Raw genomic sequence first — 23,920 nt, forward strand, 5'->3', positions numbered from 1 at the left:
TTTTCAACCTCGGCCCGCGGGCCATATACGGCCCGTTAGGATTTTTAATCCGACCCACCGCCGGTGTTGTCCAAATTATAGTAAAAATCAATGTTAGTCTACCATCAATGGCAGCCCGGGAATAAGCACTCTTGGGTGGGCAGATGTAGCAGAACCGAGCCGTAAAATGACAGCAATCGGGTCAAATCCATCCTAAAACAGCATTCAATGATTAAATACAAATACTGGAGCTCTTTGGACATTAGAACCGAGCCCAGGGAAGTGAATTCCTTGGTAAAATGTCGTGATGATATCGCGATGGAGGCAAAAAAACGTCTATATACGTCCATTCGCCAAACGGCTCAAAATGCTCTCAAATTCGGTCAAATCCAGCCGAAAACAGCGTTTAATGATTAAATACAAATACTGGAGCTCTTTGGACATTAGAACCGAGCCCAGGGAAGTGAATTCCTCGGTAAAATGTCGCGATGGAGGCAAAAAAATGTCCATATACGTCCATTCGCCAAACGGCTCCAAATGCTCTCAAATTCGGTCAAATCCAGCTGAAAACAGCGTTTAATGATTAAATACAAATACTAGTATTTGTATTTAATCATTAAACGCTGTTTGAACGAACGTTCATTCGGAGACCCGTCCGTCCGTCAAACGTCCGTCGGCGAAACGTCTTTAGGCGAATCATCCGTTCACGACATCATCATTGCTCGCTATGGGCACACCAGTATCACACCTGCCACAAGCAGGTGCATGTCAATGTTCCCTCTAATTTTTCATGTAAAACATGCTGTAAAACACGAAAAACATAAGTGGACAGAGCTACTGCCACTGGCTACCGCTTAAACGGCGCCATCATGAAGAAAGGGCTAAAAAAAAAAATAATAATAATCTGTTGTTGTTTTTTTTACTGCGCGCCATAGGATTGCTGCTGCGCAGAGAAGACGAGAGTAGTGCGCAATTGCGCACGCGCGCAGCTTAGAGGGAACAGTGATCGGGAGACTTCATCTCATTTTGGACATGTAATAGTCCTTTCGCTTTCATGCTCTCCCTGTAACCCTCTACCGCTAGAACTGCTAAATGATTAGTTCTTTCCCCCCCATCTTCTTCATCTCCTCAACGTTGGTCTGGAGCTACCGCTCACGCCGCATTAGCGCCATCATTTTCTGATGTTCATTCAGGTGGTGATTATATTTTAAATTTATTGACTTATCGAACAATTTCATTATTTCTGTTGGCAAAAATTATTTGATGATAATTACCGTTATCATTTTATCGCCCAGGCATACTTTGAACTCTGTCTGGTTTTCCATCACTTACAAACACACCAACATCAATCAATCGAAATTTGTGTTAATTGTCAGCGGTGATGACTCCTTTGACCCAAAAGTGGCCACTAAAGAGCGAACATAGTTTAAAATTTGAGTTGGCCACTGACCATTCTGTAGTTCTAGGTATACTCCTAACAGGATGGCTTCTGGTGGAATCTCTTTAGAATTCACCATCGACGCAGCCTGAAAAAGAACAAACAACTTGTCAACTATTTTCTTACTGCAACGACAAAGCCAAATCATTTCTTGGAACAAACAATATTTGTATGAGTAAAATGAATAAACAACTTAAAGTGGTTTTGTTAAAAAAAAAAACAATGTGCTATTACGTAGTGTCTCTTTCATCAAATGTATGAAAAAAATTATTCCGAAATATGCTGTTGTACAGTATGTGCTCTCCATGGTCAGAAATTATGTAATATTCTTTCATATCATTAGGTGGAAACAAGTGGCTAGTTACTTTCTTTACTGATGCAGCAGGTGGAGATGACAGTAGCATTATGGCTAGCTGCTTGAGAAACCCTAAGGGTGTTAGGAAGGAAAAGGTGTTTTAAAAGGAAAAATTCTAATTTAGAACTGGGTACTGGACAAAATTCTGACCCATAAGAAAGTCCATGTATGAATGTATTTTTACTACCCTCACACAGAGAGTAAGAATGTGATTGTGCGGACCTTTTGCAAAGAACTCCCCACATATAATATTTGTATTTCGTCCAATTTTTTTTATGTGCCAAGCAGCCCACCGTTACCGTTCAGACTTAAAAATGTTAAAAACTCTTGTGGAAAAAATGGGGCTTTTGAACAAAAAATAAATAAACATTCATTTCCAATGGAGAAATATTTAAAATGTCACAATGTATGCCATTCTGCTTCAAGGGAAGTAATATTTAATATGTAGGAGCAATAATAAAATAACAAACGTAAAAGTTATTTACTATCGAAACAAGACGTAGGGAATGGATCTTCCTTTGTCCTCAACTTGTATAATGGTGCTTGCAGGAGAGAGAGACTTGAGCATTCTATTACCGAATTTTACACCTATAAAACGCACCGTCTGATATGCCGCAGTCTCAGTTGCGGGTATATTTTCTGTTTTTTTGTCAATACATAATGCGCCTCGTCGGATAAGGTGCTAGCATGTGGGTTTTCTCCAGGTACTCTGGTTTCCTCCCACATTCCAAAAACATGCATGGCAGGCTAATTGGACGCTCTAAATTGCCCACAAGTATGAGTGTAAGCGTGAATGGTTGTTTGTCTCCCTGTGCCCTGTGATCATATGGCCACTGAGACAGGGTGTCCCCCACCTCTGGCCCGAAATCAGTTGGAATAGGCTCCAGCACCCCCCACGACCCTAGTGATAAAGCAGATTAGAAAATGAGCTGAGAACAATTTCAAATGGCCCATTCATTTCCAATTGGAGAAATGACCAAAATAAGCCCACAAATCTACAGAAAGTGACCCAAAAATCCCCCGTGTCTCTGAAGTAAACAATAGTAAACAGGAAATAACCTGCAAGTATGCTCAAATTAGCAAGGAAGTGACCTTATATTTACTATTTCCCTGTATTGGCAATAAGAGGCATCCAATTGATTTAAACTGGAAAAACTGGCTGAGAATGAATGTTCACAAACATTGATTGGCCATCTTGTGCAACCAACGGTATTCAGTGAGTTATTTGTTACCCCATTCAGTCCTTTATTGTCATTATTCAAGTACAATGAGATTTAAAGCTTCACCATAGCATGTTTATCACTAATTGTGAGATTGATTGTTTATTAGAATATTACTAATCTATATCGACTGAAAAAAAGACAAAATTAGGAAGACCATTACCTTAAAACCCCTTGTATAAACTTTGGGTTAATCTTAGAAAGACGAAATGCTTTTGAACAAAGGAATGGAATTAAAAAATGCTTTTGAAAAAAATAAAAATATCAACAGATTAATCTATTAAAATAATAATTAGTTGCAGCTCTAAAGCTATGTATGTCTCAGAAATACAAGTACTGTCATCCTTCCCCACTTCATCATTTGCAGCTTCAGCATATCGCTTTTTCTATATTAAGTATAAAAAAGTTCATAAAAATGTCCAAATTCACGCTGAAACTCGCAAGAAGAATATAGGGGATAAAAATGGTGGAAGTCAGGGCTCCGCTTCTTTAGCGCTGAATTGGGTGGCAGTCAGCACTGGAGAAGAAGCGACATTTCACAGCAGAATAAGAATGACGCTCCGAATAATATCAAAGCCCGAGAAGGACGACATCCTGCCTTCTCCTGTTTTGTTGCGAGTGAATTGCCCATCGCGCACATCACCTGTGGAGAAAGGCTATGGCTATGGTGTATTCCAGCTTTGTTTGGATTTTGAGTCGCCGTTGAAAATGCGTCCTGGCATGTCCTGCTATCCAATGAGCTCAAGAAAAAAAATGACATGTTGACATTAACCGAAAAAGTGACGTTGCTACATATGCTAAAGTCGTAGCACACCATTGTGGCATAAATGAATCTACTGTGCATCATACCAAGAAACAACCGTACATTAGGACAACGGCAACAATGTCCTTTTCCAAGGACACCAAGTAAGTGGTAAACACTGGGAATAAAAAAAAAAATGAACCAGCATTGAGGGATTTACACCGTAGATACGGCCGTGAAGCTGGCATGACATAAGGACGTCTACACACCGCCCGAAAGCCACTCAGAAACCTTGCCCCGCAACCAATGTTCCCTCTAATTTTTCGTTGGTCTGAGCAGAAAGTCAACCTCCCTGAGCGCACTGAGTACCAGTGTGAGCGACATCATTGGTACTCGGATGATTCGCCTAAAGACGTTTCGCCGACGGACGTTTGACAGACGGGCAGGTCGCCGAATGGACGTTCCGCCGAACGTTCATTCGGCCGAACGGAGGTTTTGCCGAAACGGGATTCGCGCGCTCGCCTCGCCCCCGGATCGTGTGTGTACAAGTTTTTCAACCTCGGCCCGCGGGCCATATACGGCCCGTTAGGATTTTTAATCCGGCCCGCCGCCGGTGTTGTCCAAATTATAGTAAAAATCAATCTTAGTCTACCATCAATGGCAGCCCGGGAATAAGCACTCTTGGGCGGGCAGATGTAGCAGAACCGAGCCGTAAAATGACAGCAATCGGGTCAAATCCATCCTAAAACAGCATTTAATGATTAAATACAAATACTGGAGCTCTTTGGACATTGGAACCGAGCCCAGGGAAGTGAATTCCTCAGTAAAATGTTGTGATGATATCGCGATGGAGGCAAAAAAACGTCTATATACGTCCATTCGCCAAACGGCTCAAAATGCTCTCAAATTCGGTCAAATCCAGCCGAAAACAGTGTTTAATGATTAAATACAAATACTGGAGCTCTTTGGACATTAGAACCGAGCCCAGGGAAGTGAATTCCTTGGTAAAATGTCGCGATGGAGGCAAAAAAATGTCCATATACGTCCATTCGCCAAAGGGCTCAAAATGCTCTCAAATTCGGTCAAATCCAGCTGAAAACAGCGTTTAATGATTAAATACAAATACTAGTATTTGTATTTAATCATTAAACGCTGTTTGAACGAACGTTCATTCGGAGACCTGTCCGTCTGTCAAACGCAAACGTCCGTCGGCGAAACGTCTTTAGGCGAATCATCCGGTCACGACATCATCATTGCTCGCTATGGACAAACCAGTATCACACCTGCCACAAGCAGGTGCATGTCAATGTTCCCTCTAATTTTTCATGTAAAACATGCTGTAAAACACGAAAAACATAAGTGGACAGAGCTACTGCCACTGGCTGCCGCTTAAACGGCGCCATCATGAAGAAAGGGGTAAAAAAAAAAAACAGTTCCCGCAACTGATGAGGACCTCATCCAAATGATCCCATCAGGGAGTGAGGAAGACGAGGCAGCGGATGACGAACAACATGGTCTTCCTTAAAGACATCTGCAGGAGATCTTCAATAAGGCACGCAGTGTAACGAGGACATGGTCGGAGCCATTGAATTTGGCAATCATCTTGACAGTGTCATGTCCTTGTATATCGGTACAACAAAAGAAACAGCGCTCGCTATGTTCGTTGTGCGCCAAAAACCGCTCGCAGAAAGAAGCTCCTCCTAGTGCCCCTACGGCGCCCCCTGAAGATTCAATCAATGATCCAATGCCTCTCGAGTCTGACGAAGAGGACTTGGACTAAAGCTCCCAATAACTTGCCCCCCCCCAATTCAAGCGGAAAGGAACTATTTTCACTGAGTACAATACTAAAAAGTATTTACACTTTTTTATTTATAGATTATATTTAGATATTAATACATTAGTCTTCATATGCACATAACTGTAATATTTAATACATACACATCTTGATAATTATACTTGTATTTTTGTATTAGTGCAAAAAATGTAGTTGTATGATACTAATAATAGGAGTGATTATACTTTTACGATTATCGCGGCCATGTCTACATTATCCGGGATATCCGAGGGATTACTGTTGTGACATTTTCTTTGTCACATGACTCACTGGATTGGTTACCTGTTGAAGGCACTTGCGGGCTTTGTCATATTCACTTCGTAAGCAGTACGCACTTCCCAGGTTGAAGAGCATCATGGCTCGAGCTGAAGTCACACTACTTGGATAACAGAGAGGGGTCTGCTTGTTAGCTGAAAAGACAGAAAATAAAAAACAATGAAGACATCTCTCACTTAATATAAGCACTGTGTATGCATATCATATCGCAGACTGGGACACTACTCAAAACTTGATAAATTCTCCCCACCTCAATTAATGTTAATAAAAAGTGCGACATTTTTGTCTTGGCCTCTATTTTTCATGATCTGGACTCAAACAAAAAACAACGGTGTCCGGACCAGAGGCCAACAGAGGATGGGGTCCCAGATATTAATTGCACGTGGCAAATTATATATAAAAAAGTGAATATGGCCCACACCAGAAGCTTGAGTGGAGCCTACATTATAGATAGAGCAAATCACTTAAAGGTGCTATGAAATATGCAAACATGTGACTTTAAAATGATAGTCCATATTTATTTACACAAATCAATCAAAAACACTGTTCAGGAGAGGTTTAACAATTAAAGTAGATCCTAATGAGTCTTGATCACTCTCAGCATGGCTTTTCTGTCTGCTGCCGTGCTTCCAACGTACCACACTGTAATGCAGTATGCCAGGATGCTCTCCACAGTGGCTCTATAGAAGGTTACCAGAAGTTTAGTCCAAGTTGTTCCTCCTGAGTACCCTCAGGAAATGGAGTCGTTTCTGGGCCTTCTTCACCACTTCCGTGGTGTTGGTAGACCAGCAGAGCTTGTCCGTGCCGTGGACCCCAGGAATTTGAAGGACTGGACTCTGTCTACGTATACTCCATTTATAAGGAGTGGGGCCAGATCTGTGATGCGTTTGCGAAAGTCCAGGATTATTTCTTTAGTTTTTGTGGTGTTTAGTGTGAGATTGTTCACCAAACACCACGAAGACCAGGGGTGTCAAACCAATTCAGCCGAGGGCCGCAGTGGGTCCTGGTGTTTGTTCCAACCGATCCAGTGCCGACATTTTAACCAATCAGGTGTCTTCTAAAATAAGTAGCACCTTACTTTAATTAACTGATTACACTTGCAAAAGGTATCCTCTTGTTGAGTTGGAATGAAAACCTGCACCCACTGCAGCCTTTTGAGGATCAGTTTGACACCCCTGACGAAGACAGTTTGGTGACCTCATCTCTGTAGAAATTTTACTCGTATCTCGAATTGCTCGTATGTCTGGCCACTTGTATGTCGAGGTACCACTGTACTGTCATTGTAATTGGTAATGTGTCGTATTCCCTGGCACATCTTCTTTGGGGTATTTTCTGTGAAGTGCTCCTCAATTTTTCTTGTATATGCTGCTTTGGCCTTTTTAATGCCTCTCTTCAGGTCTGCTCTGGCAGCATGTATTGTAACTTGTCCCCTGACCTGAAGGCGGTGTTACAGCATTTGATGAGTGCCTGTGTCTCACTGGTCATCCAGGGTTTTTGGTTAGGAAAAACCCAGATACGTTTATTAACAGTGACAGTGTCCATACAGTTTTTGATGTAGGAAAGTACAGTGTCCGTGTAGTCCTGGAGGTTGTGGTGTTCAAAAAGTTCCCAAATGGTGCGGGAAAAACAGTCCTGCAGCTGAGAAAGGGCGTCCTCGGGCCATGTTTTTATTATCTTTATTTGTGGCCTTGTTAGCCTCCGGACGGGGGTGTATGAGGGGGTGAGGGACAGGCAGAGATGGTCGGATCCGGTAAGGTGAGGGAGGGGTGTGGCTCTATAAGCATGTTTGATGTCAGAATAAACATGGTCTACAGTTTTATCTCCTCTGGTGTGACACGTCACATACTGGATAAACTTAGGCAGAACAGTCTTAAAAATACTTTGTTGAAGTCACCGGCGACAATAAAGACTCCATCGGAGTGGTCAAGACGCTGTTTGTTTACAGTCGCTAGCAGGAGGCTAAGTGCGGTGCTAACGTTAGCATCCAGTGGGATGTAAACAGCCATTACAATGACAATCGTCAGCTCCCTAGGTAGATAGAAGGACCTGCACCGAACTGCCAAGAGCTCTAAATCAGGGGAACAGTGAGTGTTAATGATCCTACTGTTGCAGCACCAGTCGTTGTGTATGTACACGCAAAGCCCCCCCCCTGCTTTTTCCGGATTCTGTCCTTCGATCCTGCTGGTGTATCGTGCGGCTAGCTAGCGATACCGCGGCATCAGGGATTTGCGGGTGTAGCCACGTTTCCGTGATGAGAATAATGTTGCAGTTCCTGACAAAGCTGTTGGTAGCAAGCTGAAGTTCCAAATCGTCCATTTTGTGGGTGATGGATTTGGCGTTGGTCAAGAAGATACTCGGAAGCGGTGCTCTGCGCGGTTGTTTCCCTAGCCTAGCAGCTAGGCCCACCCGGCATCTCCGCTTTTGCTTTCGTTCCCTTCGCCGCCTCCGTCGTACTCTGAGTGGGCTGACTATCCACGGAGATCCCAGTGGTCTCGAGATGTCCTTGGGGATATTGTAGGTTCGTTGGTAATCTGTTGTGATGGATATATCGCATCTCCTACCGAGAGTAATTAAATCCTGGCGACTATAGAAAAAGTTTGCCCCGCAGATGTTCGTAAATAAGGAAAAGACTGAGAAAACAAAGACCCAAACTGGAGAGCAGCTGCACCCGTGCGCGCCGCCATCTTAGAACATCTGGGACACAAAACGCATATGGACAATAACATGCCCAAAATGAGCGATTATGAGATGCAGGACAACACAGATCTGATCCACTAAAAGATCAAAGTGAATTCTCCCTGGAATTTTAAATGCCACGTAAATAGCTGCGCAAAAAGCAGCCTTATTGAAAATGTCCGTAACTCATTGTTCTCGTGTGTGCGTGTGTGCGTGCATGCATGCATGTGCGCGTGTGTGCGCGCGCGCGCATGCATGCATGTGCGCGTGTGTGCGCGCGCGCGCATTTGATAGTGTTTTAGCCAAGTCCATTTTGTTCAAATAAAAATATGGGTTATTTGTCAGCTGTTCATCCCTAAATCAATCAAATTCCTCCTGCCTCTGGTAAATACTACTCTGAACTCCAAAACTTGATAGCCCTAAATATATAAACTATTGATCAATGAGGAAATGACTACAACACAATATGCAATGTTTACACCTAATACCAGCAAATCTGTTGTCATTTATCGTCGATCATAAAACCACTAAAATTTTATATTTTTATGCTATCTCTTTGGGCAAAGGTTCAAATAAATGTACTTACAAGATTCAACAGGTTCCTCTCCTTTTTCAGAACCTATTAAGAAAAAAAATAAAGAAATTAAAAACGGGACCGCATTGAAAGAATAATTTACTGTATATACCATCATTTCTGCATTATAAAGTGCATCAGAGCCTAAGCTACACCGCCCAAATTTTGCATAATTTAACAAATAATTCATAAATCCACCTAACCCAGCCGTTGGCAACCCAAAATGTTGAAAGAGCCATATTGAATCTCATCTCATTTTCCATATTGAATGAAAAAAAACAAATACAGTCATACCTCATCATACGACCGCTCGTCATACAATATTCTCGTCTTACGACGGAAATTTCAATCGAATAATTCGCCTGTGATGCGACCAAGCCAGGTGGCCATAGCACTGTCTTTTTTTGCATTTATTTCGTGTATAACAATATCTACGAGCACCGAATGAGTTATTCAGACCAGGAAACGCACAACGCGCATGTGCGGGAAAAAGAGGGCTTTCTGGGTAATGAAGTATACTCGTGCACATAACGCCGACAGGCAATGGCACTCTTTCTCAGAATAAAACTTTACCCACAATCAATAGGTGGGTAAGCTCACCTGCTGCATTTCCTATTATTATCTAATACGAGGAGTATTATATTACTTCTCGTTCGCTGCTCATAAGAACATCAGGGGCACTGGCTCGCAACTCCCCTCAATAGCATCCCCGGTAGCAACTCTATCATAGGCGCCGTTCAAAGCGGTTACGACCACAGATGCTACAAGCTAAAAGGGAGCCGCGAGCCAGCGCCCCCGATGCTCCCATGAGCTGATAAAAGACTGCTTCTCGTTGGCAAGTGGTCGTGCGTTATCCAATTGTGAGGACATTTGTGTGCATCATTTTCGGAATATTTTGAAGGGAATAGTACAACAGCAAACAGCCCATCGATAGCGAACGTGAGGGTGGAGTGTTTGTTCCGTTTACGAGTGCGTTGTCGTGGGAAAAAAAACCGAAGCCCCCCCACCCATTTTGAGCGTCTCTTTCTCCCCTCGGCGAAATTCGCCCAATTTTAGTTAGATTAAACACATTTTATTACTATTAAACCACTAGTTATGTGTTTCTTTGTTAATAGATGGGGAATTAGAAGAAATAAAACATTTTTTCAAATCCAATATCCTGTTTTTGGTGTTTTTTCAGAGGGTTGGAACGAATTAATTTGTTTTCCATTCATTTCAATGGGAAACGTCCGCTCGAGTTACGAGAACCTTGTCATACGATCTCAGTCTCGGAACGGATTACGATCGTATGTCGAGGTACCACTGTATGTCTGGAGCTGCAAAAAAATTAAATGCCTTATAATCAAGGCAACACATGCTGTATTAGCCTACCATCAAAACGACTAAGTTGGCTACAAATATATAGAGCATTCATGATTAAACTTTTATTTTCCCTGCAGTCCATTCTGTTGAGAATGACGCACCACACGACTGCCCTGAGGTAGTAGTGGATTTGGCAATGCAATCCAGTTCTTAAATCTATTTTTGCCCTCCTCGAATTTCTCCAGAAGTAATGCAATCATACTTTTTCTCTCTTTCCTAACTGGGTAGTTGGCTGCAAATGTAGTTTGCATTACCCGGAAATGTCTTTCCAAATGACTATTGTTGTTTGACAACTTCTTGCTACAAAGCGAACATTTAGGCAATCCTTCCGCATTGGCAATGAATGCAAATGATTTGGTCGCAAAAACATTGAATGTTATGTTTTCCTCAGTTATTTTTCTCTTTTCCACTTCAGATCCTTGGCCCATCACACACACAGTTGTCAGTTTATTTAGAAGAGCAACCTGCCCTCCCTGATAGAAACGTGTTGCAGGCAATGACGCAAATCTTTGTTCGAAGAAATGTTAAAATGTAATATTTTTCTACACATTCATACAGCATTGGAACACTTTAAGAATGTGTCGTCGTCCTACAGAAACCATACAACAAAAAATAAAATTTTCCCCTGATGGTGTAGGGGTTCACTTCGGTGCAGGCAAGTGTGGGGCCAATTCGCACTTGGTGGCGGTATGATTGTTGAGTGGGAATGGTCTTTTGTCTCTCTGTGCCCTTCGGCTAACTGGCGACTAGTCTAGGGTGTCGTCTGCCCTTCACCCGAAGTCTACTGGGATTGCCTGTGGCAACCCCCACAATCCTTGCGAGGATATGCAGTACAGAAGATGAATGAATGAATATTTGCCCCATTTTCATGCATTTTTGAAAAAGCTGCAGGAAGTCACTAGGGAAGCGCTAAAGAGCCACATGCAGCTCCAGAACCTATGGTTGTCGACCCTCAACCTAACCTATTAGTCTCATGGGTTCATGTCTGAATATGGAATATTTATATTTAGAAATGTTACAAAGATATATTTATTAACCAAACAAAAATGCATTAACACACAAGGTTGCATTCTCATTCATATGCAGCAACCAGCAGGAGGAGCCACTGCCACAAGTCCCAATAATGTTTCTTATTTGGCTCACTGAAATACTTAAGTAAAAGTAGAGGAATATACCGAGATTCAAATTGAACTATTACAAGGTTAAAATCAAAATATGATGAATGTTAAATTATAGGTTATACTATTACAAGATTTAAATTCTGCAACAGTCATTTTGTTGCTTATTTTTCTCTAAGAAGGAACCAGAAGTTGTTTGGTTTCTAGGGCATCAACTTTTGCCGACGTACGTAAAGTCTGTGTGAGCACAGTTTTTTTTTGCGTGATATTAGGAGATTTTAGTAATATTAGGAGAAAAGTCATAAAATTCTGTGATTAAAAACATTACATTATTTATTTTATTATTTTATTATCACTCGAACCGGAAGTTGTTCAGGGTCCGCAGACTAACTTTTGGTGACATTAGGTCAGTGTGAAAAATTAGATTTTGGAATAATTTTGGAGGTTTATGTGATTCCTGCTGATAAAACTGACTATTGTTAATATAGGCGACATAGTTTTAAATTACCGTATTTTCACGACTATAAGGCGCACTTAAGTCTTAAATTTTCTCCAAAATAGACAGGGAGCCTTATAATCCAGTCCACTTTATATATGGACCAATACTAAATATGTTATCACGATAAAATAAATCAGTCGAAAGGGTACAGTGTACCCTATCGACAGATTATGTACCCGGTACACCATCCTCTACAGGTCTCGCAACTACGGTAAGCAACCTGCGACTTCATTTTCCCCCCGTGTGCGATTCATGCTGGGATATGTAGTTCTTTTGTCAATACACCCAGTATGACGGCGAGCACACTAATTTGGTGCTCGCCGTCATTCCGGCTGGATTGACAAAAGAACTCCCGCCGCTAGATTGGCGTAAACAGCATTCAAAGCTAGACTGCGAACTATGTATATATGTATATATGTATATATATGTATATATATATGTATATATATATATATATATATATATATATATATATGTATATATATATGTATGTATATATGTATATATATGTATGTATGTATATGTATATATGTATGTATATATATATATATATATATATATATATATATATATATATATATATATATATGTATATATATATGTATATATGTATATATATATGTATATGTGTATATATATATATGTATATATATATATATATATATATATATATATATATATATATATATATATATACATATATACATAGTTCGCAGTCTAGCTTTACATATACATATATATATATATATATACATATATATATATATATATCAGTGGCGGACCGTCAGGGCCTTCTCTGCTGGCCTAAGAAATATCTGAATCATATTATATTTTGTCCATCAATACTTATTATTCCAAATGGTCTGTTAGCTTCCTTTCATTGCTTTTCCCCCTGGTTGCACTGCTTCCAGATGTGTTTTCACATTGAAGCATTTAACCAATCACATTTCAGCCATTATTTGTTGCCAGATCAGATCTGCCTCAAAGCCTTCACAATCAGTTCTTGCGGGCTCTGCTGCATTAAACTAGACTGTTGCTTTTAACCAATCAGATTTCGAGTTGGCAACCCCACAATGATTTTTCATAGGCGTTAGCATTTTGCTGGCTGGGACATGTCATTGCTTTCACAAACTATGATTGTCTAGTAGGTGGGCCAAAGCAGCCAGAGATCGCAAACTCCACCCACATGGCCGACAGTGGCAAAAACAAATGAATACTGTTGCAGATTTCTCTCACAAAGCTATTTTCCAGACGGACTTTTCCAGAAAAAAAATGGACATCATTAAGAAAGGGCGGTCAACTCCGAAGCTAGCAAGCCTGTTACAGCCAGGAATATGGTGTGTGCGGCACTTTCAGTGTGCTAACTTAGCTCCACAAGCAAATAGTATATTGTTTTTTTTATTTAAAGCCATTTTCAAAACGGACTATGCCAGAAATATGACAGGACAGGCTCGACTTTCATCATTAGCTTTGATGGCGATAGGAAAGAAGGAAGAAAGAAAGGAGGATGGATATTGTGTAAAAAGGATTTTTGGTGAGTAAAATATGGCCATATTCCAAGTTCTGATATCTGAAAAGATCCAGTGTTTGTATTTAAGCTCCAGTGTTTGTATTTAATCACAAAATGCTGCTAGGAAGTGGATTTTACCCCAGTTAAATTTTTGGCGTTTCACCATTGACGTCCATCGCTGTCTTTTCCCTGGAAAAATCACCCCCCTGGCCCAGTTGTAATGTCTCAAAAGCTCCAGTATTTGTATTCAATCAATAAATGATGCTAGGAAGTGGATTTTACCTAATTTTAGTATTTTAGTGCATTTTTTTGTCATTTCACGTATGGACGTATCGACGTTCATCGCTGTCTTTTTACCGGGGAAATGATACTCCGGGCCCGGTTCTGATGTCTAAAAAGCTCCAGTATTTGTATTTAATCAATAAATGCTGTTTTCGGCTGGATTTTACCCCATTTTCGGGCAATGTTTGCCCGTACGCCATTGACGTTCATCGCTGTCTTTTCCCGGGAAAATCACCCCCTGGCCTGGTTTTAATGTCTGAAAAGCTCCAGTATTTGTATTTAATCATGAAATGCTGCTAGGAAGTGGATTTTACCCCATTTTTGTGCATTAATTTATTGATTATATTTTATGTGTCGCAGCTGTACCTGCAGTAGAGGTTTTATAGCAATAAAAATAGTTTTTGAGGGTTGGATTGATACGTTGAAGGCGCTACCAGAAAATGCACCGCCCGCCGCTGATATATAGATATATATATATATATATATCTATATATAGATATATATATAGATATATATATATATATAGATATATATAGATATATATATATATATATATATATATATATATATATATATATATAATATTATATTATATTATATTATATTATATTATATATAGATAGATATTGAGCCGCAAAGGCTCTGGCAACTACGGCAAGCAGCCCCAGACTCTATTTCCGGTGCACAGTGAATGCTGATATATAAAACGGCGCTGCATTTCGGTTGAGCTCGATGTAGCACATTAATTCTATGTTCGTCGTCATTCCCAGTGGAAGTTTCAACTGTGGTCCGAGCTTTCAGGAAGGCAGAAATTACTGACTCGATTAATGCCGACTTTGGTGAGATGCCCACCTGTTCAACATGAGTTATTATGCTATTGCTGTGTCACGAAAATACTAATACTTTAACCTCGGAGAAAATTAAAAAAAACTATTTATTCATGTTGGGAGTGAAAGGAGTTGTCAGAAAGCTGATTTGTAATCTATTAATAAAGTTTGGCTGACCTATGACTGTTTTGTTGACATTCCCTTTGGCGCAGCACCACCTAGTGGTAATGCGGAGCGGTTCACCTTTAAAAGCGGTGCGTCCTGTGTGTCAAATACAGAAAGAGCACTCGTTACTGACACTGCGCCTTTAAATGTGATGCGCCATATAGTCGTGAAAATACGGTAAAATATTTTCAGATGGTGGTGTCTTTTGAGATTTTTTCAATGAAAAAAAGTGTGCCGCGGCTCAGAAAAGGTTGGGAAACACGGTTTAAAGTCCGAAAATGATTTTAGTTGCAATGATTACAAGAGTGTAAAAGGTGCTCTATTTCAAAAACTCCAACATTAACATTGTATTATTATAGCTGTACAAATGTACTAAAACAGAAGGGAAATTCCCACTAAATGCCTCGCAGATTTGATGAATGATGACCCGGGCGATAAAACGATAATTGTCATCAAATAATTTTTCTTAAGCTGAAAAAGTCTGCTTGTCAATGGTGATGGTGTCTTCAGTTGATTATTTTACTTATTTCATATTGCACAGCAACTTAAGTTTGAAGGCCAATTTAAAAAAAAGGCGCCTGTCAAAATTTCTGCAAGTTTTATTATTCTTTACTTTTCATAGTGTAAGGAGAGTTGTCTTGTCTTTATTATCAGAACAACAAAATACTTTTTAAAATCATTTCATATTGTCTTTTCTTATGACGGAAACAGTAACTTTTATAATTGAATACGAGTAAAGTAATTTATTCGCTTTTTCAAATAAGTTTGAAGATTCAAGTTTGAAAGAAAAAAAAAGATGATAGTTATCGTGATAATTATCGATAGACTGATTTTTTTAAAACAATTTTTGTCATATGGCCGAGGTCTAATGAATAGTATGTCATGTGTTCTTTAGTGTCATGCTGTAATCCCCACGCTCTTAAGACAAAATATTTTTTCCTCTTGTAAGGCAAAAACAATAGACCTGGGTCTTGCTCACTGGTCAGCATTCCAATTGACACGTCAATGACGTTCTCTGGGTTGAGGTGTGTGATTGCATCAGAGATCCTGTCCATTGAAATGAGGGCTTCAGCTGCATAGAGGTGGCCGAGGAACCTGAAGGAGCCAGAGAAAAGAGCAAAATAGTGCTGCAATGACAATTAAATCAATTAAATCGAGTAATTCGATAAAAAAATGCTTGATGATCTATTTAATTGGAATGGCGCTGTTATAATTTGGGTCGAAAGTGTTGGATTTTGTTTTATTTAGGAGGATAGCCTGCACACAATAATAGAGAGCTTCAGCCCTAATGTTCACAGTTAAATTATAAGGATGTGTTATTGTATTGAGAAATACAAACGGAACTCACTTGAGCGATCCAGACACCTTGCTTTGATGAAGCAGTTTTTCAGCATGATTTAAAGCCATTAGATTGTCTCCAAGTGCTAATGCCACATATGCACTGCACGCGAAGATGGAGCACCTAGATATTGAACATAAAATTAGGAATTTTGGTTGTACAGTGGTACCTTGAGATACGAGCTTAATGCGTTCCGGGACTGAGCTCGTATGTCGATTTACTCGTATCTCAAATCAACGTTTCCCATAGAAATGAACTAAATACAAATTAATTTGTTCCCACCCTCTGAAAAAAAAAAAAATAAATCAGGATATTATGGATAAACATTTTTATTGGTTGTAATTCACCATATACTAACAGAGTAACAAATAACTAGTAGTTATGATGTTTAATAATAAAATGAGGCATTATTTTATGCAACGGAGAGTTCGTGGATAGGGGAGAAAGAGAGAGCGAGAGAGAGAGTCACTTGACAGATGCGCTCATAACGTAACATATACTAGATATGTTGCCATAACTAGTGGTTATGATGTTTATTAATAAAATGAGGCATTATTTTATACAATGGGGAGTTCGTGGATAGGAGGGAGGGAGGGGGAGAGGGAGGGGGAGAGGGAGGGGGAGAGGGAGGGGGAGAGGGAGGGAGAGAGCGACTTGACGGATGCGCTCGTAACAAACTTTTAATTTAACTTAAATGAAATTAGATTCCCATACACTTAAAAAAAGTTTTAATTTTACGTTACACTAAATTAAAACCTTGTGCAATAACCAAGGCAAAGAGGTTCATGTATTCCACCGCGGCTTTCTGGGCGAACTTCCTGCTTCTCCATACGTATTGACGAGCCAGCTAAGTCACCCGTACACTACTCATGTTTTTCGATTATTTCGTGCTTAATTTCGATTGTCATCATACGCCTTTTCTTTGCACTACCCTTCATTGCACCGGATTGCTTTGGATCTATTGTGTTTCCCTTAATTCTGCACTGACTAATGCAACAACAACAAAAACCTGTAAAAATGCAACGCTCCGCCTAGTGCTTGTAAAGATCTTTGTGCGACTCCCTCGCACAAAGATCTCTACGAGCACTTGGCAGCGCGATGCGGCCTCTACCAGCCTGGCCAACTGGCTGTCTCAAATGCTCGTATCTCAAAATTTGTCTCATATCTCAAGGTAAATATTTGCTCAGAATTTTACTCGTATCTCAAATTCTCCGTATGTCGGCGCACTCGTATGTCGAGGTATTACTGTATGGGCAAAGGAAAGTACAGGTGTCAGACAGATTACCTGAGGTTTTCCACTTCCTGTTTTCTGAGAGGAGATGACGGTGCTGCAGAGAGTAACCGGTCAGCCTCCTGACCTTTCCCACTGGAAAAAAAAGTATAAGTATCAGAACAAAGGAACAAAACATGGCAATTTTCCATAGACATGAGAAAGAATGCAGTTGTAAGGATGCCACAATCACCCATGATCAGTGCTATTATTGCAGCACTACTGAATAGGAGCGGGAACCTCTGGGTAGCTCACAATAACGATAATCTCATGACATGGTGAAACCACAATTATCAATAAATGGGTCACAAAATCATTCTACAATATGACTAAAAACCGCTTTTCATCCTTCTGCTGTGAATTGAAATGAGTTTATCATTAGTATACAGGAGAGTGGCAGCGAATGAATGTTTATTGGCTGATGTTGCACTGGAAATGCTCCAAAGTAAATCACTTCAATCCTTCGGGTATACCGCTGACGTCACCCAGCTTGTTGATCAACCGTAACTAATGAGGGCGGAGGTTTTGTAAAAGGCCAGTTATCAACATAGGTCTACAGCGCCCTCTTGCCGTTTAGAGTGAAAATAATATGTGAAATGCTATGTCTTAAAAATTTCTGAAAGTTGAAATAGCACATGCAGCCAAACCATGACAAAAACTATGATCTATAATCCAGAAAATACAGTGTAATGCATACCCCAGCATTCACTGATTGATATGCACTCTCGCTCGAGTTATGGACCCAAGAACACTGCACCTCCACATACATGGAACATGGGATTGCAGATGTCTATCATTTGGAGGACACGTTTGTCAAATTTGCACAAATTGATGAATTAGTATGGGTTATTGGCTCATTATTCTTCACATTTGGTGCCAATAGGCCACAAAGTGGGTGAATCCCACAGCCTATCTGCATACTGTGCTGTGCTGTACTGTGGAGGGCGACGATGTGATGCGGGACAACAACAGAAAGCAACTTCTGAACCTGTAGCAGCAATGAAGCAAGTTTATATTATTTTTCCTCATTTAATAATATATATTTTTAAACAGTGTGTTGAGAAATATTGTCTAACACATTCAACCATTTGCAAGGACTGTATGGAAAACTCGAGCATTTTTCAAACCTTGAAAAAACAAAAGTACTTTTTTAAGGATTTCAAGGACCTGTATATTGATGTTCTACAGCCTATTAACAAAAGAGCAAAAGATTGAAGTGGTTTTGGAAACTAGGCGCTGAACATTTCCAAAACTAGCGAACTCACCCTAGACTACCAACGGAACAAAGCCGCTCCTGCCCTCTTGTATATCAACGGCGAATATGTGGAGCGAGTGGAGTCCTTCAAATTCCTGGGTCGCCATATTTGAACTGAAGACCAACCTGCTGGTGACCTTCTACTGGGCAGCCATTGAGAGCTCGATGACCTATGCTGTGTCCCTTTTGCACTCAAGCTTTACAGTAGCAGACAGGAAAAGACTGCAGAGGGTGATTAACAGCTCAAAAGATCATCACTAATTTTATAAATTTGCCTTCAAACCAAAAGTTGCTGTGCAATGTGAAATATACAAAATAATCAACTGAAGTTATAATCACCATTGGCAAGCAAACTATTTTCAGCCTCACAAAACGCAACAATGTAAATTTACCTCACCAAGCCATTAAAAAAATAAATACATTTGGAGGAACTTAACCAATTTTGTTAACTTGTTAACAAGTTTTAGATTTGGCATTAACTTTTTGAAGCCACCTGCCCATAGGGCAGGTAATACATCTATTTTACCTGCCTGAGGTGACAATTCACCTGCCCTAATTTATAACATAATACCAAACACAAGACATGGTGAAATATTTTATCAGTTGGTACTGGTACAAAGATGATGTTCAGACGAAATCTCAAATGGAACATGATTGATGCGCACCGGCCTGCGGGAAAAAAACTTTCTGTGGATGTCTAATGGCGAACCTGACAGTGTGTTTTTCATAATTTATCTTCAAAGAGTTTAGTTGGAAGTTCTTTTTTGAGGACTGTGGAACAAATGAGAGAATTTACATAAAAAGTAGTGCTCTACTTATGAAAAATCCAATTTCTGAAACAAGTTCTGTAATTTTGTAAGTAGAGGTACCGATATATATTCTGCAGTATGCAAAAATAAATAAGGTGTGTGCATATCTAACCTGCTGGCTTCACTATTTTCGCCGCCACTTTCAGTGCTTCCTGACTGACAAGAGTTCTTGCCGCTGCTGTCTGTCTTGGCATCCGGCTGTTGGTGTTCAGGCAGCAGCAGTAAAGAATTCCTTAGGCAAATGGCAGCAAATTCCATACTGGCTACTGGGATGGCGGCGGATTGGCCTTCACTGCCAGATAGAAACAAAGGAGAAATTTGGAAAATTGGGGGGAAAAGAACAATTAAATGATGGAATATGAGATTGTATGCTGGAGTACTAACCTATAAATAGTGTTCTGCATAGACTGGGAAGCCAATACAATCTTGCGATGATATCCCTGTCCGACAATTGACTGAACGATGCCTTTTTTACAAGGTAAACCTTTGCTCTCCTGTTCTGAACCCTGCATGTAAACAGTAACAACAGTCATATTATAAAACCAATTAAGGCAACAAATCAGGGAAACTTGATTTGACATACCCCTTTATTAGCAGATATGCAGCATTCTGCAAGCCGAAGCCACAGTCGGGGGTTCGAATGGTAAACCTGCACTGCTTCAATTAGACACTCAAAGGCAGCCAGAGGCCGACCGATGTGCAGCAGCTGGATGCCACAGTTATACAGAAGCTCATAACGTTTATTGGCAAGTAGAGCACACATAGGGATACCTGCGAATTTCTTGGCTACAAAGTGGAAGAAAAAAATACAGAGGAAAAAGGGAAAGAATGTTCCTTTCCTGTAAGATCCTGCATAATGACTGACCAATGTGTTTAAAAAGTGATTTTCACTACTGTACATCAGAGGGGAGAGCGACTGTTTTAATTAAGTATTTTAAGTATAATTGTCAATTCAATTTAGCAGAATCAATACCATTAAAAAGATAGTTGTCTGAAAAAAATTGCAACGTCAGTAGATTGTATATGTGAATTTTTGTCAGTGATTCATGTAGAAACCAAAGTTATATTTTACGTTTTAGTCTTCTGAATTTGGCACGCTGATTGTCTAAGGTTCCTACAAGAAGTGACGATGTATCGAAATGGTGATTTATCGCAATACATTTCATTCATTCATTCATTTTCTGAACCGCTTCATCCTCCCAGGGGTCACGGGCGGTGATGGAGCCTATCCCAGCTGACTTCGGGCCAGAGGCGGGGGACACCCTGAATCGGTGGCCAGCCGATCGCGAGGCACAAGGAGACGGGCAACCATTCATGCCCGGGGAGAACATGCAAACTCCACACAGGTGGACGGACCTGGATTTGAACTCAGGACCCCAGAACTGTGAGGCCAAAGTGCTAACCATACCCCCGCCAGGCTGCCCACGATTCATTTCATTTTAAAAGATTATCAACGATAGCAGGGCGTCTTTTGAAATGAAGTGCCTTTTCTATTGACAAAAACAGAAAGTACACCCACAACTGAGATGGCGCCCTTTCAGACCGTGGGTGTTATAGGTGTGAAAATACGGTATATTAATATGGACCTGGGGCGGCCCGGCGGCTGGCTGGTTAGCGCATCGGCCTCATAGTGTTCAAATCCAGGTCGGTTCACTTGTGTAGAGTTTGCATGTAGCTACGTGGGTTTTCTTCAGGTACTCCGGTTTCCTCCCACATTCAAAAAGACATGCATTGTAGGCTGTGTGGACAGCTATCTTATCTAGGTCCCGGCGCTGCTGTCTAAACCTAGTTAAACGTGCTCTGACTGGCCATACGCAAGTAGCTTTGATTTTGAAATAAAACAAAATTCCACTTTGATTGTTATTAATTTCCTGTTTTCTGTTGTTTTCATTAAAATGTATTTCTTGTTCAAAAAGTGACAACTATTGGAGTAATATGAACCATCGAAAGAATTGAGATATTTTTACATTAGAAGCAATATGGCTGCCACAACATCTTAAAATTCTGGTAAGAAAATTGTAATTTAGAAAGCATCAGGTTCTCATCAAGATAGAATTATTTCTTTTTTTCAAATTGAATAATTTGATATTTTGCATTTACAAAGACAGACATATTAACTTCCTTATGATATTGACCCTAATAATGTGCTTTTGAGTCATATAGTACAGTTGTGGTCAAAAGTTTACATCCACTTGTGAAGAACATTATGTCATGGCTCTCTTGAGTTTCCAGTTATTTCTACAACTCTGATTTTTCTCTGATAGAGTGATTGGAACAGATACTTCTTTGTCACAAAAAACATTCAGGAAGTTTGGTTCTTTTATGACTATTATGGGTGAACAGAAAAAAGTGATCAAATCTGCTGGGTCAAAATTATACATACAGCAGTGCTAATATTTGGTAACATGTCCCTTTGCCATTTTCACTTCAATTAGGCACTTTTGGTAGCCATCCACAAGCTTCTGGCAAGCTTCTGGTTGAATATTTGACCACTCCTCTTGACAGAATTGGTGCAGTTCAGTTAAATTTGATGGCTTTCTGACATGGACTTGTTTCTTCAGCATTGTCCACAAGTTCTCAATGGGGTTTAAGTCAGGACTTTGGGAAGGCCATTCGAAAACCTTAATTCTAGCCTGATTTAGCCATTCTATTACCACTTTTAATGTGTGTTTGGGGTCATTGTCCTGTTGGAACACCAAACTGCGCCCAAGACCCAATCTTCGGGCTGATGACTTTAGGTTATCTTGAAGAATTTGAAGGTAATCCTCCTTCATTATCCCATTTACTCTCTGTAAAGCACCAGTTCCATTGGCAGCAAACAGCCTCACAGCATAATACTACCACCACCGTGCTTGACGGTAGGCATGGTGTACTTGGGGTTAAAGGGCTCAGCTTTTCTCCTCCAAACATATTGCTGAGCATTGTGGCCAAACAGCTCGATTTTTGTTTCGTCTGACCACAGAACTTTCCTTCAGAAAGTCTTATCTTTGTCCATGTGATCAGCAGCAAACTTCAGTCGAGCCTTAAGGTGCCGCTTTTGCAGCAAGGGCTTCCTTCTTGCACGGCAGCCTCTCAGTCCATGGAGGTGCAAAACACGCTTGACTGTGGACACTGACACCTGTGTTCCAGCAGCTTCTAATTCTTGGCAGATCTGCTTTTTGGTGATTCTCGGTTGAATCTTCACCCTCCTGACCAATTTTCTCTCAGCAGCAGGTGATAGCTTGCGTTTTCTTCCTGATCGTGGCAGTGACAAAACAGCGCCATGCACTTTATACTTACAAACAATTGTTTGCACTGTTGCTCTTGGGACCTGCACCTGCTTTGAAATGGCTCCAAGTGACTTTCCTGACTTGTTCAAGTCAAGGATTCGCTTTTTCAGATCCATGCTGAGCTCCTTTGACTTTCCCATTGTAGCGTTTGTGGGCGTTTGCATCCAATGAGCCCTATTTAAATGGCCTCAGAGAAGTCACCAGCTGTAGTCACTCAATCACTCACGAAGTTAAGAGGCCATGCTATGAAGCTCATTTCACTTACACAACTTTCTAAGTCACCAAAATTGCTAATTCGTGTTGCTGTATGTATATTTTTGACCCAGCAGATAGGATCACTTTTTCTGTTAACTCATAATAAAGTCATAAAAGAACCAAACTTCATGAATGTTTTTGTGACAAAGAAGTGTCTGTTCCAATCACTCTATCAGAGAAAAATCTGAGTTGTAGAAATAACTGGAAACTCAAGAGAGCCATGACATTATGTTCTTCGCAAGTGTATGTAAACTTTTGACCACAACTGTATCTCAGAAATACCACTTGCGATAATTTTTCTCAACATTTTCCAATCAAAGTAACACATTTGTACTCCCTATTAAAACCATAAATATGGTGAAAATTGGGAATCTGGGGGCGGCTTATACGCGAGAAATTGAAAAATTCAAAAATGTCAAGGCAATTTTCAGGGTCCGGCTTATATGCGAGTAAATATGGTGGTTATCTGCCTCCTTTAACTACTAATAATCAGTATTGTTCCTGAAAGCCTCATATCTTTCGATCTCTACCGGAACCACCCAATTATGGGTGGGCATTAGTCCCCGCGCCATTACTTAATCTGGACTGGTGAGCAATTACTTCATCAAAGTCATTTGTTAATGGTTTATTTTTTTTATTACTTGGAATTTTCCTGTTTTTATTCAAAATATTTTCACAGAAATTTAATCTATAACTGAAATAGGACTTGCAAGGAAATTTGGGTTGTGTCACCAGCATACGAACGGAACTCAATTATATCTCAAGGACTCCCTCTACTTTTGAGTTTGATTTGATGTTATTATGTGATTTAATCATTGGTTTAATATAAATACTGTTATACAATGTTATTGGATTAAATGAATTGC

At 40.2% G+C, this 23,920-nt stretch overlaps 1 protein-coding gene across 12 annotated transcripts in view; it reads right to left on the reverse strand.

Annotated features, from left to right (window-relative positions):
- The window catches only part of cnot10 (CCR4-NOT transcription complex, subunit 10), a 49,154-nt gene that overhangs the window by 2,150 nt on the left and 23,084 nt on the right, over positions 1–23,920 (reverse strand). For 6 of the 12 annotated variants that reach the window (XM_077598203.1, XM_077598204.1, XM_077598202.1 and 3 more), the window contains 10 exons: positions 20,114–20,316; positions 19,915–20,036; positions 19,643–19,822; positions 17,482–17,562; positions 16,206–16,319; positions 15,822–15,952; positions 14,870–14,953; positions 9,107–9,139; positions 5,839–5,978; positions 1,430–1,505 (listed from right to left, as the gene is read on the reverse strand). In XM_077598203.1, the coding sequence (XP_077454329.1) occupies positions 1,430–1,505; positions 5,839–5,978; positions 9,107–9,139; positions 14,870–14,953; positions 15,822–15,952; positions 16,206–16,319; positions 17,482–17,562; positions 19,643–19,822; positions 19,915–20,036; positions 20,114–20,316 (1,164 nt within the window). The remainder of the gene's footprint in view (positions 1–1,429; positions 1,506–5,838; positions 5,979–9,106; positions 9,140–14,869; positions 14,954–15,821; positions 15,953–16,205; positions 16,320–17,481; positions 17,563–19,642; positions 19,823–19,914; positions 20,037–20,113; positions 20,317–23,920) is intronic. The other 6 variants (XM_077598209.1, XM_077598210.1, XM_077598207.1 and 3 more) reach the window with 4 other exon arrangements.

This window comes from Stigmatopora argus, chromosome 4, assembly GCF_051989625.1.
Source record: "Stigmatopora argus isolate UIUO_Sarg chromosome 4, RoL_Sarg_1.0, whole genome shotgun sequence".
Lineage (NCBI taxonomy): Eukaryota > Metazoa > Chordata > Actinopteri > Syngnathiformes > Syngnathidae > Stigmatopora > Stigmatopora argus.